General features: G+C 39.2%; 1 protein-coding gene across 1 annotated transcript; it reads right to left on the minus strand.

Moving 5' to 3' along the window:
- Positions 1 to 896: 896 nt before the first annotated feature.
- On the minus strand, positions 897 to 7,298 carry LOC104963743 (peptidyl-prolyl cis-trans isomerase-like). Its single transcript, XM_010792389.1, has 4 exons — positions 7,143 to 7,298; positions 4,084 to 4,203; positions 3,401 to 3,573; positions 897 to 1,539 (listed from the first exon to the last, which is right to left on the minus strand). The coding sequence occupies exons 1-4, from the start codon at positions 7,209 to 7,211 to the stop codon at positions 1,407 to 1,409; spliced, it is 495 nt and encodes a 164-aa protein (XP_010790691.1). The 5' UTR covers positions 7,212 to 7,298; the 3' UTR covers positions 897 to 1,406.
- Between the last annotated feature and the right edge of the window lie 9,143 nt (positions 7,299 to 16,441).

Below are 16,441 nucleotides of genomic sequence, written 5' to 3' on the forward strand. Positions count from 1 at the left end.
AGAGAAATGTGTTTCACATGGATATTTTTATTTAAGGATTTTTAAGAGCTTGATTTAAAGTAATCAATAGATTTAAATGTGTATTTAACTATGAAGCCTTTCTTAAAATAAAATATAATTTTAAACATTCCACTGTAAAAGTCATTGGACTAAAATGACTGCAGAAAACACTGTAAAGCTCAAGAGCTCCCTCTGCTGGACATTTAATTTAGTATTATTTCAGAAGACCGATCATTTTCAGATTTACATCCTCAATTACCATCGGATTAGAAATTAAATTGCAAAAAAATAGGTATAGCAATAGTATGCGGTCCTTTTGTAAATCCTACCATCTGTAAGGGATTATCACAAAGAATTAAGAGTAGATTAAACACCAGGATATATTAAGTGTATATATTCTAAAGTTTAGAGTATATACACTTGACAACCATGGTTTAGTCTAAATGTTCTTTTCCTAAAACAAATTCAATCATGACATTTGATTTTGCCAATTTACAACTTCACATACAAGGCAACATACCTCACCTCTAGTGAGTGGCCCAGCCCTTCGTATGTTTTTCTGTATGTGGCCATCAGTGAAAAGGTTTGGACACCCCTGCTCTAAAATATAAGATCAAGCATATTCCAACCTTGGAACTAAACCTGATGAAAAGTTTTCCAAAATTCCAAAAGTTGTAAAAAGATTAAAAGCTTTTTAAATCTAGTTTGTTTAAAACATTAAGCCCATTGTGTTGGTTTTAAAAGCATCACCATTTTGAATGAGCAGCCACCTGAAATATTTTTCTGAGATCAATTATTCTATAAAGATGCAACTTCCTTTGGTCCGTCCTCATCCGATATTAAATTGGCATGATAGCTCAGGCAGTTTCTAAACTAGCAGCGTTGTTTTATTTACATCCTTTCCGTTATCGCTGCTTAATTTTTGGAACATTTTTAAGGAGTTGTGGATATGAATAGCAGTGATAATATACCCTCATGTATGGACTGAAACTATGCTGACCTTCACTTCTAACTCACTGGTACGATCGAGTTGTGCGGTATCATGTTGGTGGTAAAATGCTGACTATGATGTTACTATGGCTTTAAGACAATCTTATAATTAATAAGAAATATATTTTTTTAAGTTTCTATGTAATAAAAAACAAACATTTCAATTGTCAAGGCAACTTTTCAGTTTTACTTTCTTCATTTTTTGAATTAACAAAAAACCGTTGGGACTTTGTGGAAACAAACGTTAAGGCAAAATAAACTTCAAAAGGCAAAGTCACAAATGCAGCAACATGATGTCAACAACAGAATAAAAAACCAAGAGGGAAGGTGAAGGGGGGTCATTTGAATCTCCATCAACAGGACTGTGGAATGGCGATGGGGTTTCAGGACGAGCAGAAAGGGTTAAGAGCTCCAGCTCAGAGCTGCCCGCAGTCGGCGATGGCGAGCCTGCCATTGGTTTTACCGCTCTGGGTGCCTTTTTTCTCCATTGCCGCCACCACGTCCAAACCCTCCACCACGGCGCCGAACACCACGTGCTTTCCATCGAGCCTACACAAATACACACATAGATGTTAATGAGCAGCTGTGGTAACACATGGAAACTACATATTTGAGAAAACCACCAAACAAGCACCTGGTTGTGCTCAATTGTATTATTCCGCAGGCCATGATAACTTTTCCCGTCTTTGTTGTGTGACTAATGGGGACAACCATTTTTGAAAATGTGTCGAGCTGCCTTTTCTACAGCCTCTATATAGATCCACTAAAAAGTGCTTGTTTTTCGCAGCCAAGTCAAATACTTCAATCCCAGTTCTCTTAGGTGTCCAACAGTTTAGAAAGGACACTACATAGGTCACAACCCATTTACCTTTAGCTTGATATGGTAGGTTTTTAAAAATTGTATAACAAAGTCTTCACCGGAGAAGTCTGATTCTAAAAAGGTCCGACACACCAATCTGACACCAAAGAACACGTCCTGACGGACCCGACTGTTGTGTCGCCTCACGTCTCCTGCGTCTTGACCAACAGTCGCACTGGAACACACCGCAAAGACTTCAGCCGACGGCCAAGTTGCACGTACGAACTGCACATGCGTGAGTGGCAATAACTCTCCTTACCAGAAGGCGGCGGTAGTGTGTATTCGTCATTCAAAAAAACCGGAAGACAGACAGCGTGATATAAAAAACAAATAGCGTGTGCGTTCCATTTTCACTCTACAGCGAGAAGCTCATGGGGCTTTCACGCACCTGTGTCGAGAGCCGGAGTTAAATGAAATCTCAGATTTGCCCTAATCTCAGATGTTGCCTAATAGTTTGTTTGGGTCCTTCACTCCGATTAGCTCTCACTGATTCGCTATGCCTGAACAGCCTATCAGAGTGATTTCTTTAGCCGACAGCCTTTTACCGACAGCCTAAGCGGAAGGTGTTCGGCACGGCCGAGAAGACACGACGGGGCGGGACACACCAATCTGAGTAGAGCGACAGGACGCTCATCGACGGCAAGACATCTATCAACGCCGAAAATCGGCCCGGTGTGTAGGGGCCTTAAAACTTGAGGTGGTTAGGCTACTTCGACGTTTTGGAATTCTCCGTGAAACTAGCATTTTAACTAAAATGTGTGATAATTGTATACATTTTGATGGGTTAGGGGTACTTCTTTCAAAGCCACGTCTTTTTGCAAATACGGTTTGATTAATAGAGTGGTGCAGTGATGACGTATTTTTGTAAGTCGAACCGGAAGTAAGCCGGATAATCTCTACGTCTACCCTACTTTTATAATTTTCTAATCAGAAATCTATCGATTAGATATTCGAAAAAGTAGGGTAGACATGTGGAGATTATCCGGCTGAACAAAACAGGTTCGTTTTGCAGTTCTTATTTTTTTTTTTTACAATATTCCAAAATCCTATTGCTTTTTCGTCGAGGGAACCCATGCGCAGCTTACTTCCGGGTCGGCCTACAAAAATACGTCATCACTGACCCACTATGGCATCCATGTTTTACACAAAAAAAAAAAAATCTGTAATAAACACATGCTATATTATTCCCAAATCAAGTCACATTTCCACCTTTCTCTGCAAACAGGGCACCTTTTGAAGACTTCAAAAGAGACGGCTTGAGGCAGACTTTGTTAGATGCAACAAAACGGGCCAAATCATCACTGTAGGGTCCTTCCATTATGTTGACTGACATTTTTCATAACCTGAGCTTTAAAAGTAGCTTTTAGTGGAGGTGCATTAAATTAACAGTGTTCAAAAAGTGTTCCTCACTTACAAAAAACTGGGGTCCAGGATAATAAATTAAAAAAGTGTTGCCTAAATGCATATTATTATTATTATCTTTATCTGGACCCTGAGTCTGTAATAAAGTTCTCATTCATTCATAAGACATACCCAAGATACTTTTCTTACCATGCGGTTTTGGCTGTGCAGATAAAGAACTGGGACCCGTTGGTGTTTGGTCCAGCGTTGGCCATTGACAGGATGCCGGCGGTGGTGTGCTTCAGGGTGAAGTTCTCATCACCGAACTTGTTACCGTAGATGGACTTTCCACCGGTTCCGTTGTGGTTGGTGAAGTCACCACCCTTTGTGTTGAACAAACAAGCTAATTATTAATAACTAGAATTCGACAAACCTACCCAGAAAACTCTGCCAATAGTCAATGTACACAATGTATGCATGTGTTGCATTAGCCTAGTGAGGAACGGTGGAGAACTTGCAAAAGAGACCTTTCAGTGTCTTTCATGTGCGTTACATGCGGAGATGGTACAACTGGTGATTTGAATTATTTAAAATGAAGAAATAACATGCCATCTGAAGTAGTTTAAATGATTTGATACTAAAACAGTTTAGATAACAGAATAATTACCCAAAATTAACAATTGTGTCTTGCTTCAATTTTTCCAAGAGTGAGAGGTATTCTATCACATAATTGGAAATCTTCAGCCAAAGACTGGAAGGCATTAGCCTTGGCTACAGGACTGTAATACAAACTTTTCATAAACAAGAAATAATCTATAGATTAATCAAAATAAGTTCTTAATCAAAGCCTCTAAGAAAGCACTGACGAAGTAGCTGGTACATGGCTGCATTACCTGGCACATGAAGTCGGGGATGATGCGGTGGAAGATGGAGCCCTTGTAACCAAAGCCCTTCTCACCAGTGCAGAGGGCACGGAAGTTTTCAGCGGTCTTGGGAACAACATCGTCCCGGAGCTGCAGAAAAATGAAAGAAATTCATAATTACAGCCAAAAAGTAATATCTGTTGAGTTGTTTACTGTGTTGAAATGTGCAATACTGGGCAAGTATCCAAGATTACATTGACATTTTCAAATATGAAAACAGATTCACGCAAGGGCACTTGAGATTACTATTTGTTTCTTTAAAAAGGCAGTGAACATTAGCAGTAGTCTCATGTGCGAAAAAGACGAAATATAGTCTGTTAAGAAAATGTCCAAAGGGCACAAATGGGTTGCAAAGTTATTCTTTAAAGAGAAGGTAGAGGCTGGGAAATCAGTAACTAGTCATTTGGGGTGTAGCCATTGAGGCAGCAAGCCAAAACTAAATTGTGTTCCGATTCTGTGTACAAGGATAAATCAGTACACGTTTTGCTAATAGCCCAACTGTATGTAGATGTTCGGAGGCTTTGACATCCTTAGCCTGGTCGATCAACTGTTTTTTAAAACTTTTTTTCCCTCTGGTTTTGCCCAATGCCGGCATCTGTAGAAATTCCAGAAATGTGTCAAATCGTGTGGGCACATAACACTGTTTTTCCACAATGCATGGTCAACTCACATCTTGAATAATTATACAATAAAAGAAAATGCACACATTAAGTGTATACAAAAAAATCTTATTTTCACATTTTAGAGAACTGTTTCATGTGGCCTAAAAAAAAAAATGTAAAAGCTCTACTGCAAGTGCTGCATGTGTGAGCCACGCTTTATTGCAGGTATAAACTCGATTTATCGCCTTACAACTTTAAGATAAATTTCACACTGCTTGACATTTTATGTCAACAAAACACTCAGTTCCAGCCCATTAAACACAGATCAGGTTATTAAATAATGACAGTGTGGTAATTGCGCTGTCTCATGGTGAAGCAGGAATGCAGCATTGCACCACACAGATATCTGCATGCCCTGCACTGACAGCAATGACGCTACCATGCAAGTATGAAAGGGGGGAGGGGGGTTGTGCTGCAGCAGATGGGCTGGAGTGGGGATGAGAGGCTGCTGCTGATCTCAGCTCTGTGCAGCCTTCCACCTGCTCGGTAGTAACAAAAACCACATCTTCATAATTTAAGAGCTGTCAGCTTGACACACCCCGAGGGTCTGATTACATTCAACACCACACTATAGGGTGGCCAGAAATAAAGACTGCATTTTCGATACGGAAGGAAACCTGGAGTCATCTGAAAAAGGAAATCATCCTTGGGTAAAACCATGTTCAACATTTGTTTAAAACGATTATACATAAAACAAATCAATTTATGAGGATTTGGGTATTAAAAACAACATTTATACGAGGCTATGAATAATCAGACGCTCTCAAGATGGGAATGAAACTAGATAGTTTGTTGTAAGTTATGGCAGTGATGCTGAGGTGGAGTTTCTTTGCTCAGAGACAAATTATGTAAATGTTGCAGGTGAATATGGTAAAAAACACATTTTAAATAACTAGAGACTCTCCAAATAAATTACATTGAATAGGCCACTAATTGTATGCATTACAAGTTATCTCATTAGTTATGTTTAAATAGGAAAATAAGGAATGACTTAAGCTAACTTGAGCTTAAGGAATTCTGTATACAAATAAGACAATTTGTGGTAAAATAAACAACTACACTACATGTGTATTTTGGGGTATTTTTCCCCACAGGTCTGAAAAAGACGTGTTTTTTGAAGTGTCTCGAAAAAGGGAGTTAGTATTAAATTTAAGCCATATTATTTCGGAGGGAACGCCCATAATGGGGCTCAGCTTCAATTGTGTGCCCAAAATGGCTGGACGTTTTAGCTAGCACAGTATCATACTTTAGTTTGTCAAGGAGCCGGTGAAACAATGATGCATTTATAATTCATATTGTGGATTATGCAACATAATGCTTAATCATTGTGGGAACAGGAATACAAAAAATTAAATGGATCGCAGTTGTTTTGGCCTACATCCGCATTTTTATCATGCAGATATCCCCCTCCCCCATGGAACTTTCCAGAACCACACGAATCGGCCCAGTTAGCTTCGGCGGCTAACATGCTAAACCCAGCATGCCGTGCAAGTTGTATATGTTAAACGTTAGACTTTGACCACAATTTGTTATTTTCAGGGTAATTCATAATTAAGATGGAATTAAAAAGTGCAGTCGTTTGCGTGTTGTAGTAGTTTCATTGACGCAGCAGGGGTTACTTGGGCTCGTGAGAACAAAGGACGGCGCTGCTAACTGTCTGCAAATTCAGTTAAAATTAGCTGAGCCCGTTAGCCTGTTCGTTGGAGACGAATAACTGATAACCGGGCAGAACGATTCTCTACGACTCACACCAGGACCGCGGGCCTTTTGTGGGCCTCAATGCAATGCAAGTTTGCACTTAAGCTCACCCCATTGTGTGAAAAACAGGCGGTTAATTGTTTTAGATGTATTTAATAACGCCTAAAAAGAATAACACTAAATATTGCGATCCAGAAAACCAAATGGCATTTATAGATTACTCTTCAGATTGCAGCTGAAAATATTTCAATGACAAAATGATTGTGCCGAGATATTAACAAACTGCCAATTATGGCAATAACATTAACTATGTTTAAAATCTAAAGAACATGCTCCGTATTTACGAATGAATAAAGCCACATCTGCACTTGCGTCAAGTCCCGTTATGCTGCTGGTTAACGCTGGCTCTGAGCCAAGGCACACACACGTGCACATGGTCCATTCAAGGAAACAGTATTCGTGACAGCTCGGCTTTCGTTACCGCGTGTCAACTAAAAGTTAACATTTTAAACCAGGGTGCAACTTGTAGCAGCCCAAAGAGACTTAATGCTTGTTATAAATAAAGACAAAGTACACAGTGATGGCTAAATGCCCGCAAGGACAATAACCAACGTGTCTGACAGTGAGGACTCCCAGTTATAAATACTTGGCATCATTGAGACGGTTTACCTCCATAATAATCCGGCCCATGGGTTTATCGTCAAGGGTGACATCGAAGAAGACTCTTGGCCGCGACATTTCAGCAGGATGAGTTGACGAGTGTGGACTGAACTGGTTTTCCGGCGATGGGATACGACTGACCGAAGGAACCGAGAAAAGACGGTGGTCTGTGAAATAATTTTATATTATACGACGGTAGGCGGCGTAAAGCCACAAGGAGCCAACTGGTATCGATGTAGTATTTGATTGGCACCCGTTTTAGCGAATCAGCAGCTGAACAGCTGAACCCCCTTTTCCACTGGGCAGTCACATTTTAAGTCCTACTTGAAAAGTACAGCAGAGTGGGCCGATTTGGGCGGAGGTTGGAAGTTATAAGGTTTGCTTAGACACCACCCCCGTTTCTTTGTCAGGGTGGAGAAAACCTTCTCTCCCCAGGACCAGGGAAACGCGCGCCACGGATAATTGACAGCAGGGGCGTCCAATACTAGCAGCGCACGCGAAGGGGTGAGCGTACAGTCCCGAAGTCAGCGCTCGCTCCCACTGTCAGGGGGAAAATGTGAATGCGCAACCACGCGGTCAGGGCGCGGTTCGCCCGGTGCTCCGCATAAAAAACTAGGTTATCACGGAAAGTTCACCATGTCTAAAGTTTGTTTTGTCTTTAAAACCAGACGTTTTTCACGTTTCATTTGGCAATAACTTTGGTTGTTAAGGCAAAATCCTAATAATAATTCAATATTTGGTATTTTTGATCAGGACTGAAGTTGATTGAAAGATTCAATGGCAAAAAGTTTTAAAAAATACTAATTTGTTATCATTTTATAGCCGTTTTTGGAAGTGGACATTTTTGTCCCGAATGACTAATTAGGGATTTTTTCGTTTAATCTGATTCTGTGCAAAAAATAATAATGCATACAAATCCATGTTGTTGCTAATCTTTGACAAAAAAAAAGCAAGTCCCCAGATATGTATTATATGGAAAATAAGTAACACATTTTCTCTGTTTTTATCATGAAAAACAACAGCGATTTCATTTATTAAAAATGGCACTTAAAGGGTTAAAATCATGAAAATGATTAAATATTTGGTATTTTTTATTAGGGCTGAAGTTGCTTTAAAGATTGAGCACAAAGAAGTGATGAAAAAAATATTCACTGAACTGTGGTATTGGATTGTAGATTTTAGAGGTGAATCTTAAAGCATAGCTAAGATGTAAACTGTAGCCAACCAGTAGATACACCCTTATAATTATTTTTATATTATTCACATTGGTAAAATAAGCCAATAAAACCTACATTTTAAGCATGTTTCCAACAACGGGGACAGTTGGTCAACTTTATAATCCCTGAATATCAACAAGCGCTCTGGGGCCTCATTTATAAAGGGATATACGCTCAAAAAATGGCGTACGGCAGTTTCTACGCAATGTTTGCGATTTATAAAATACTAATTTAACGGGAAAACGTGCGGTCCTCCACGCAAACTCTAACCCATGCGTACGCACTAAGCACAAAAACGGGAGAGACGAGAAACTGCGAAAGAATGGAGAAATATGTAGAAATAATACCATAAATAAAATGTCACCTCTCATTTATCATATACGAAGAATTCATTTTCAAACATTGATTAAAGCCAATCTTAAAATTATTTAACAAACGCCTGTTTGAGACTCCTCAGTGCACACAAAAACATAACTTGGAGAAATAAATAAATACGGATATGTTATTTAAAACCACCACATTAACACATATGTTGTGTTAATGTTATGAAATGTGAGATGCACAGGCTGCAGTGCGCTGCGCACAGCTGATCGACAGCTGGGACACAAACCACCAAATACAAAAACATAATTCAGATCCAGTCGTCATGACTCCACTCCGGAGGGATTCCCCGATCATTTCTTACAGTTTCTCATCAAGGGGGGCAGGGGGGGTCTCCTGTCCCCGGTACAAACAAACTGCCTGAGGAAGGCTATGTGTATGTTTTTTGTCATTAACCTTTTTCGGACCACTTATTTATTTATGTTGGTGACGATCCGACCTCCATGCTGCTACTCTGGTTACAAAATGCATCCACCAAAGGATATGATAATCTCGACCCTACCCCAAAATAACCAAAATCTGACACGGAGTGAGATGTTTTTTTAGCTGTTCTGTCGTCATTTCCTGCTATCTTCTTCATAAAGTCAGTCAAAATGAATGAATGAAAGGGCGTTTCTTTGACTATTTATAGGCAAATATGGGCGTTACGCGAAGCCCGCAAAAGCTGCACCGCATTTCGAGTCGGTTGTGATTTATAAAGGGAAACCGGCGTAGGAAGTGTCATACGCACTTTCTTCGCCGGTACGCAATGTTTGGTGAATCGGAAAGTGGCGGAAAATGTATGGACCTATTTTTAGGATTTCTACTACGTAAGCAACCTTCCCACGTCAATCCTACGCACGGCGTTATAAATGAGACCCCAGGTCCAGTCCAGAGACCAGGGGCCTCATTTATAAAGGGATATTCGCTCAAAAAATGTTTCTACGCAATGTTGCGATTTTATAAAATACTAATTTAACGGGAAAACGTGCGGTCCTCCACGCAAACTCTAACCCATGCGTACGCACTAAGCACAAAAACGGGAGAGACGAGAAACTGCGACACCGTTGGCATAAGGAAGAATGGAGAGAAATATGTGGAAATAATACCATAAATAAAATGTTACCTCTCATTTATCATATACGAAGAATTCATTTTCAAACATTGATTAAAGCCAATCTTAAAATGATTTAACAAACGCCTGTTTGAGACTCCTCAGTGCACACAAAAACATAACTGGGAGAAATAAATAAATACGGATATGTTATTTACAACCACCTCGAATATGTTGTGTTAATGTTATGAAATGTTTTCTCATAAATGATGCGGTAAGCAGGAGGACAGAATTACGTCTAAACTGACGCCGTTTTGCATTCCTATAGGTTGTTCTCCGGAGGGATTCCCCGATCATTTCTTACAGTTTCTCATCAAGGGGGTGTCTCCTGTCCCCGGTACAAACACACTGCCTGAGGAAGGCTATATATTTTTTGTCATTAACCTTTTTCGGACCACTTATTTATTTATTTTGGTGGTGATCCAACCTCCATGCTGCTACTCTGGTTCAAACTGCATCCACCAAACAATATGATTTATCTCGACCTCCCCAAAATAAACAAAATCTGACACGGTGTGAGATGTTTTTTTTTGCTGTTCTGTCGTCATTTCCTGCGATCTTCTCCATGCAGTCAGTCAAAATGAATGAATGATGAAAGGGCGTTTCTTTGACTATTTATAGGCAAATATGGGCGTTACGCGAAGCCCGCAAAAGCTGCACCGCATTTCGAGTCGGGTTGTGATTTATAAAGGGAAACCGGCGTAGGAAGTGTCATACGCACTTTCTTCGCCGGTACGCTAAGTGTTTGGTGAATCGGAAAGTGGCGGAAAATGTATGGACCTATTTTTAGGATTTCTACTACGTAAGCAACCTTCCCACGTCAATCCTACGCATGGCGTTATACATGAGGCCCCTGGTCCCAACTTTTGCGACACTTTTTAGTGTCAGTACTACTGACACAACCTGCCATATGTTGATCTAACCTGGTTTAACTTTTCTACTGCTGCACTGCACTTTATAGAGTTATACTTATTCCAACTATATTGATTGCAGTTGTTTATCAGTGATTTGCAGTTTAGTACTTTAGTTTTTGCAGCTTCCGTCATTTTTGAATGTTCTGCTGGTATTACTAAAGTAGTCTACTCCTTCTAAATATATCTATCAATGTATCACAAGTAGAGTTGGAGTATTGATTCAGCCTTTGTTTTTGTCTTTAAAAAGTCATCAAATACAGTGGCCAAAAGGGACACTTTTGTGCAACGGCCCAAAACACATACGTTAGGAGAAACTCACTGCAATTTCAAAAATAATGCAAATTATAAAACACGAAAGTGCCAAAACACATGGGCAGGATTTAGAAAAAAATCATCAACTTGAGGAAACATGAGCAGCCTTTACTAAAAGCTGCATAAACCAAACACTTTATAAATGTAATGTATTATTATTATTAAATTAAAAAAACACTAATCTCAAAACCCATCGGAAACCATGGGACACTAAAAAGTGTCGCACAAAGCTGGGACCAGAGCGCTTGTTGATATTCAGGGATTATAAAGTTGACCAACTGTCCCTGTTGGAAACATGCTTAAAATGTTTTATTGGCTTATTTTACCAATGTGATCACATGATTCCTGCTGATATTATTGCAGACCTGCTCTAAGCTAGCTAGCTAACGTGGCTAATTTAGTCATTAAATATAGGGAAAAAAACACAATTATGAAACAGCCTAACTCTGCCAACAGTAACAGTTGGCCAACTTTTTAAATACCTAACGTCAACAAGTGTCAACCAAAATGTTTTTGTAAACCGTTTCAGCGCGTTGTCGTGCACCGTAATAAAACACTGAAAATCACAATGTTCACAATCAAATGTCTTGTTCGACCAACACCAACATACAAAGATATTAATTTATTGTGATACAAAACAGAGAAAAGCAGCACATATGAGAAGCTAGAACTGGATCATATTTGGTATTTCTGCTGGTTTAAAATAATTCTAGCAAATTCTAGCTAATACCTCTGCTGCTGTAATGTTTTATATTTCAGCATGGGATTAATAACGGATTTTAAATGTAATCTCCCTTTTGATTATTTTTCATGTTTTTTCCTCCAGACTTCTTCGCAAACATTTCATTCAGCTTATGCATAACTGACTATTAAAATAGCCACTGTGTGTCTTTCCAGTGTGTGTTTATTAAATTACAAATGGTTTGTCATTGACATTATTACTAAATCATACAGTGTGATCATGTACAGATTTATTTTTGAGACATGGAGACACCACAACTGTCAGGACTGTAGTCACTTCACAACAAACAGGATAATGAGGAGGAGGATGAAGATGACCCCTCAGTAACTCAAACATAACAAACGGCTCTTGGGGGAGCTCTGTAATCTCAGAGCAACAGTTCTAGGCATTAACAGAAACTTTCCAAGCTTTTTGTCACATTTTTCTTCTGCTGTTAACATCACCGTTCTTCGTGAAGGTTGTCAAAACAAATGTGCCAAAAAAAGTTGCTCTATAGACTGTCTTTGTGCCATGATGGGGTGGGTGGGTGAGTTAAACCTCACCAAAAGACTTGACTGCAGGAGTGAGAACACCAACGACCCTCCAGGTTAAAAGCCCAGAGTTCACATGACAAAACTTTTACAAAAGCTTTATACTGAGAGATGTCTATCCAGATGTCCCTTAACACTCATTTACACTCAGCAACCCAACGTGTAGTATGATCCATTCTATCTTTCTTTAAATCCTATTGATGCGGATTTACTAACCATGACGCTGGTATTGTTTTCACATAATGAGTCTGTCGGATTTCTTTGACTAATCTACTTTGGAGATCAAAATATATCGGCAGATGGGTGTGTGAAGCAACGGAACCCTTCATTTACGCAGCTGGCCTGGTTTGGCATCACAAAACGTTGCGGTTGCAAATGAATTGATTGGTTGTTTTTAAAGAACATTTGAACATTGTTGTTCTAGAAAAAATATTCTTACCATGTTATCTGTCATGTATAAAAGATTTAACATCCGACATTTAGAAGAAAAAAAAAAAGGTACTTATTGGCAGTTCTGTATTTAAGATGAAACTTCAAATCCATGACAACAGTAACATAATCAATGGTGGGAGGATACAAAATAAAAATGAACATCAAAAAGCTTGGTCGCTGTTGCTGGGTGTTTTTTGGTGCCTTCAGTGTCTCCACATATCTCAGATTAAAAACAACAAAAAATGTCCGACGGAACAGATGCTCCTTTAAAGCTAATTTTCTACTTTTTATACCTTTACATTTAAAACGTGTGGACCAGAAACACTCTGCCTTTAAAGGACCACGCCGCTCATTCATCACAACTCACATCCCGTCTCTGCTCAACATTAAATTAATCTGACTTGTAGGAATGAACTGAAACCTTCTGGGAGGAAGAGAAGTGTAAAAGCTGCTGCATGATCAGCAGGGGGGGAGGGGGGGGGGTGTCTGGTTAAAGGACAACTTCTGTATTTTTCAATCTCGTCTCTTTACTGTGTGTGTGTGTGTGTGTGTGTGTGTGTCTGAAACCTGGTTCACACAGGACCAGTATTTCAGAGGACCCAACAAAAAAAAGATGGGAAAAAATATATTGCAAAAATAAATCTAAGGTCGGCAATTTTAGGTGACATTTTTAATTGACCAATTCAAACGCGGCAGACTCGGGGGTTATGATCACAGATGATCTCTGCACAAACTACTAGAAGTCCCCAGGTCACAATAGTCCCGTGCTAATAGGGCTATCGTGACTAATGAGGACAACATTTCATTTAGTCTGGTACAGTATTGAGTAAGAGTGCTGCAGCCAGTTAGCCCCGTCGTTGTGCGGCCTCTAGGTGTTTTTAGCTGAGCTAGTTTTGTCCCTGACAGGCTCCGGTTCTTAAATCTGACGTGAGGTGACTTGATTTCTGAAGAAAGCGGTGAGTGAGAGTTGAGTGTGGGTACAGAGAGAGGTATCAAAAGATTATTGATGTACGGCTGAATATTTAAGTCGTCTCTTGCTAGATTACAGAAGGAGACTTGTCCTTCGGCAGGTTTAAAAACAAAAACAAAAAATGATGGATCATGGGAAAGATAAAGTAAATACATTTTCTTTTCTTTATCCTTATTATATTTATAGAAACACACTGAAATGTTGACTTTAATACAATTATGTAAACATATTTCACATAACTGTATTAGGTTAGTTGAAATCAATAATATTAAATTGAACCTAATATATTTCATTTAAACTTGATATCATTGTTTTCAACTAACCTAATAGTTATGTGAAATCTGTTGACCTAATACATTTAATTAAAGTTAACATTTCAGTTTTTCAGCACAGAGCATCTGAGGGGGTAGTGAAATTGAGCCGGAGGATTTTACATTGAGCCCTTTTTTAGTTTCTGTGTTATCCAAAAATGTCCAATAACTCTATTTGAGTTCATGTAAAAATATAGATATTATGTTTTCACAGCATGTTTTTATCTAGGACATTTGAAGTTTGAATTCATATTTATTGACGTCGAGCCCAGCTTAGACCAACTTATTCACTACGGCCAAACTATTTCTTTCCCTTCTGCACAAAAGGTGGCTGGCATCTTACATAACTGATGAGTTATACCAATTTATAGAACGCTGATTTAATAAAGAACACCAACTAATTTTAGAAACGTTATTCAAGTCAAGGATTTGGTTCGAGGATTTAGGAAGATGTCATTAAATATGACAACAGATATTTGAAGCTTCCTTGGAATGCCTCAGCAGAAGATTTAAATGTAGAAAAAAAATGTAGATATTTGATAAATCAGCAAGTCATATTGAACACAGCTTTTTTTGTTGTTGGAGTGAACAGTTGGGGATTTGATTGGAGCGATATTAAGTTGAGAGAACAAACTTGTCTGTATGCAGAGAGCGAAATTGACCAATCCCACATGGACAAGTACTACCACTCTAAGCAGAGCAGAATATTTGACTAATGCAAAGCAAACTATAATATTACAGATACGAAGAACACATCATTGAGCCTGAAGGAAACACAGTTGCAGCTGCCAAAAGCAGGAGGGACAGCTGGCAAAAAAGCTGTGAATGATTAAAATAACAAGCTTAGAATATCACTGCCCATGTAAGGCATGAGTAGATCTGACTATAAATACCTTTCTGTATTAAGTTAACGTGTAGCTTTAATGTATTCCTATACATTTAAATAATATCTGATGTTTTATTTGTCCTCTTTTGGCAATTATTTCTTGTTTGACCTTTTTGTCTCATTCTCTTAGCAGTAAACCACGACGGTGTAAAAATAATGGCGACAATGAGTGACAATATATATCAATATATTCTTATTGTATATTGTGTCAGCTTCTCGAGCCTGTTACTTTGCTAAAAAGTACTTTTATGTATGCCGTGGCTGAAAGATATGAAAGTTAAATCTGCTTTTCACCTTTAATCCTGTTTTTGAACCATGTTTGTATTTGCTACCAAGTCCCTTGGGTTGCAGCTGACAGAACAACATTTTGTTCCTATGGTTACCCCCCCCCTGCTCGCTACATACAACTGTCCTCTGATCTTTACCCTGCGTCATGTGAATGCAGCTTAAGGCTCAAATAAGGTAGAATTCAGCAGTCGATGCTTTCATATGCGTTGATCTGTTATCTCAAGAATAATCTGCTCTGGTAAAAAGTGACCAACCGTCGTTAGACTGAAAACCTAAATAAAATGTTATGTAATAACAATGTAGGCTGTCCCTGTCAGTGGCTAGAAAATCACTTTTAGTGGAGGTAAGTGCAGAGCTCTCACTCAATACTAACCCAGTTTAAAAAATGGTTAACATTTGTCAGTTAGACACCAAAACATGGGGAAATTGGGTCCCTGTTAAAAAATACGGAAGTTTTCCTTTAAAACAGTGGTGGTCACCAACTTGAAACAGTCAGAGCTGTGAGCGGCAGGGTTGTCGACTCCGGGGAATGAGTAGGAAACATCAAAATACAGTTTCAGAGAATACAAAAAAACAATAAAATAAAGTTACCATCATCGTCACACACCAAAGAGATTTCATATTTAAAAGTTTTTTTTGTTGTTTCCTTCTAATCCTCCGCTCCATCCTGTGCAGATGACGGCCATGTTGGACCGCCAGTCATGTTGGCGGGCGAGGAGAGAAAGAGTTCATATCTTACAGTAAAGTTCTGTCTCATGTCTGGAGGTGTGTGTTTGCATGTGTTCAGTTGTTCTCGAACAGCGACAGCAGGTCGTCGTTGTTGTTGTTCGGGAGGTCCGGAGGTCCGAGGTACGACAGCAGCTCGTCTGGGTTGGTCAACTCTGGAAGCAACTGCAGAAAAAAACAGATGAGATGAGTTTCTGTTAGAATCCGAGCAATAACAGCAGTTTCCCCTCTCCTGTAGTGTTCTATGGGTTTCTGTACACACAGTCACAGTAGAGGCACAAAATAGATGTGAATAGTCTAGATGAAATTAAACAATTAATTAAAGGTGACCGATCATGCAAAATGCACTTTTGTACGTCTTTTATACATGAATATGTGTTGCCGGTGTCAGAAAACACAACTCTCTATTTTCCTTCATACCCAAATCTCTAAAAAAAGGGGCTGCAATGGATCTGATACAGACTGATCCAGATTTGAACACTGTCCTGACGTCAGGACGGTGGCGC

This window comes from Notothenia coriiceps, unplaced genomic scaffold, assembly GCF_000735185.1.
Source record: "Notothenia coriiceps isolate Sejong01 unplaced genomic scaffold, NC01 NC01_scaffold00001745, whole genome shotgun sequence".
In the NCBI taxonomy this organism is placed as follows: Eukaryota; Metazoa; Chordata; class Actinopteri; order Perciformes; family Nototheniidae; genus Notothenia; species Notothenia coriiceps.

Bases quoted from the DNA above. Each gene is read 5' to 3' on its own strand.
- LOC104963743 (XM_010792389.1), bottom strand. From the start codon at position 7,211: ATGTCGCGGCCAAGAGTCTTCTTCGATGTCACCCTTGACGATAAACCC. The intron at 4,204-7,142 runs GTAAACCGTCTC...ATTTTTCTGCAG, and splicing joins TGGGCCGGATTATTATGGAG to CTCCGGGACGATGTTGTTCC. The intron at 3,574-4,083 runs GTAATGCAGCCA...TTCAACACAAAG, and splicing joins TCCCCGACTTCATGTGCCAG to GGTGGTGACTTCACCAACCA.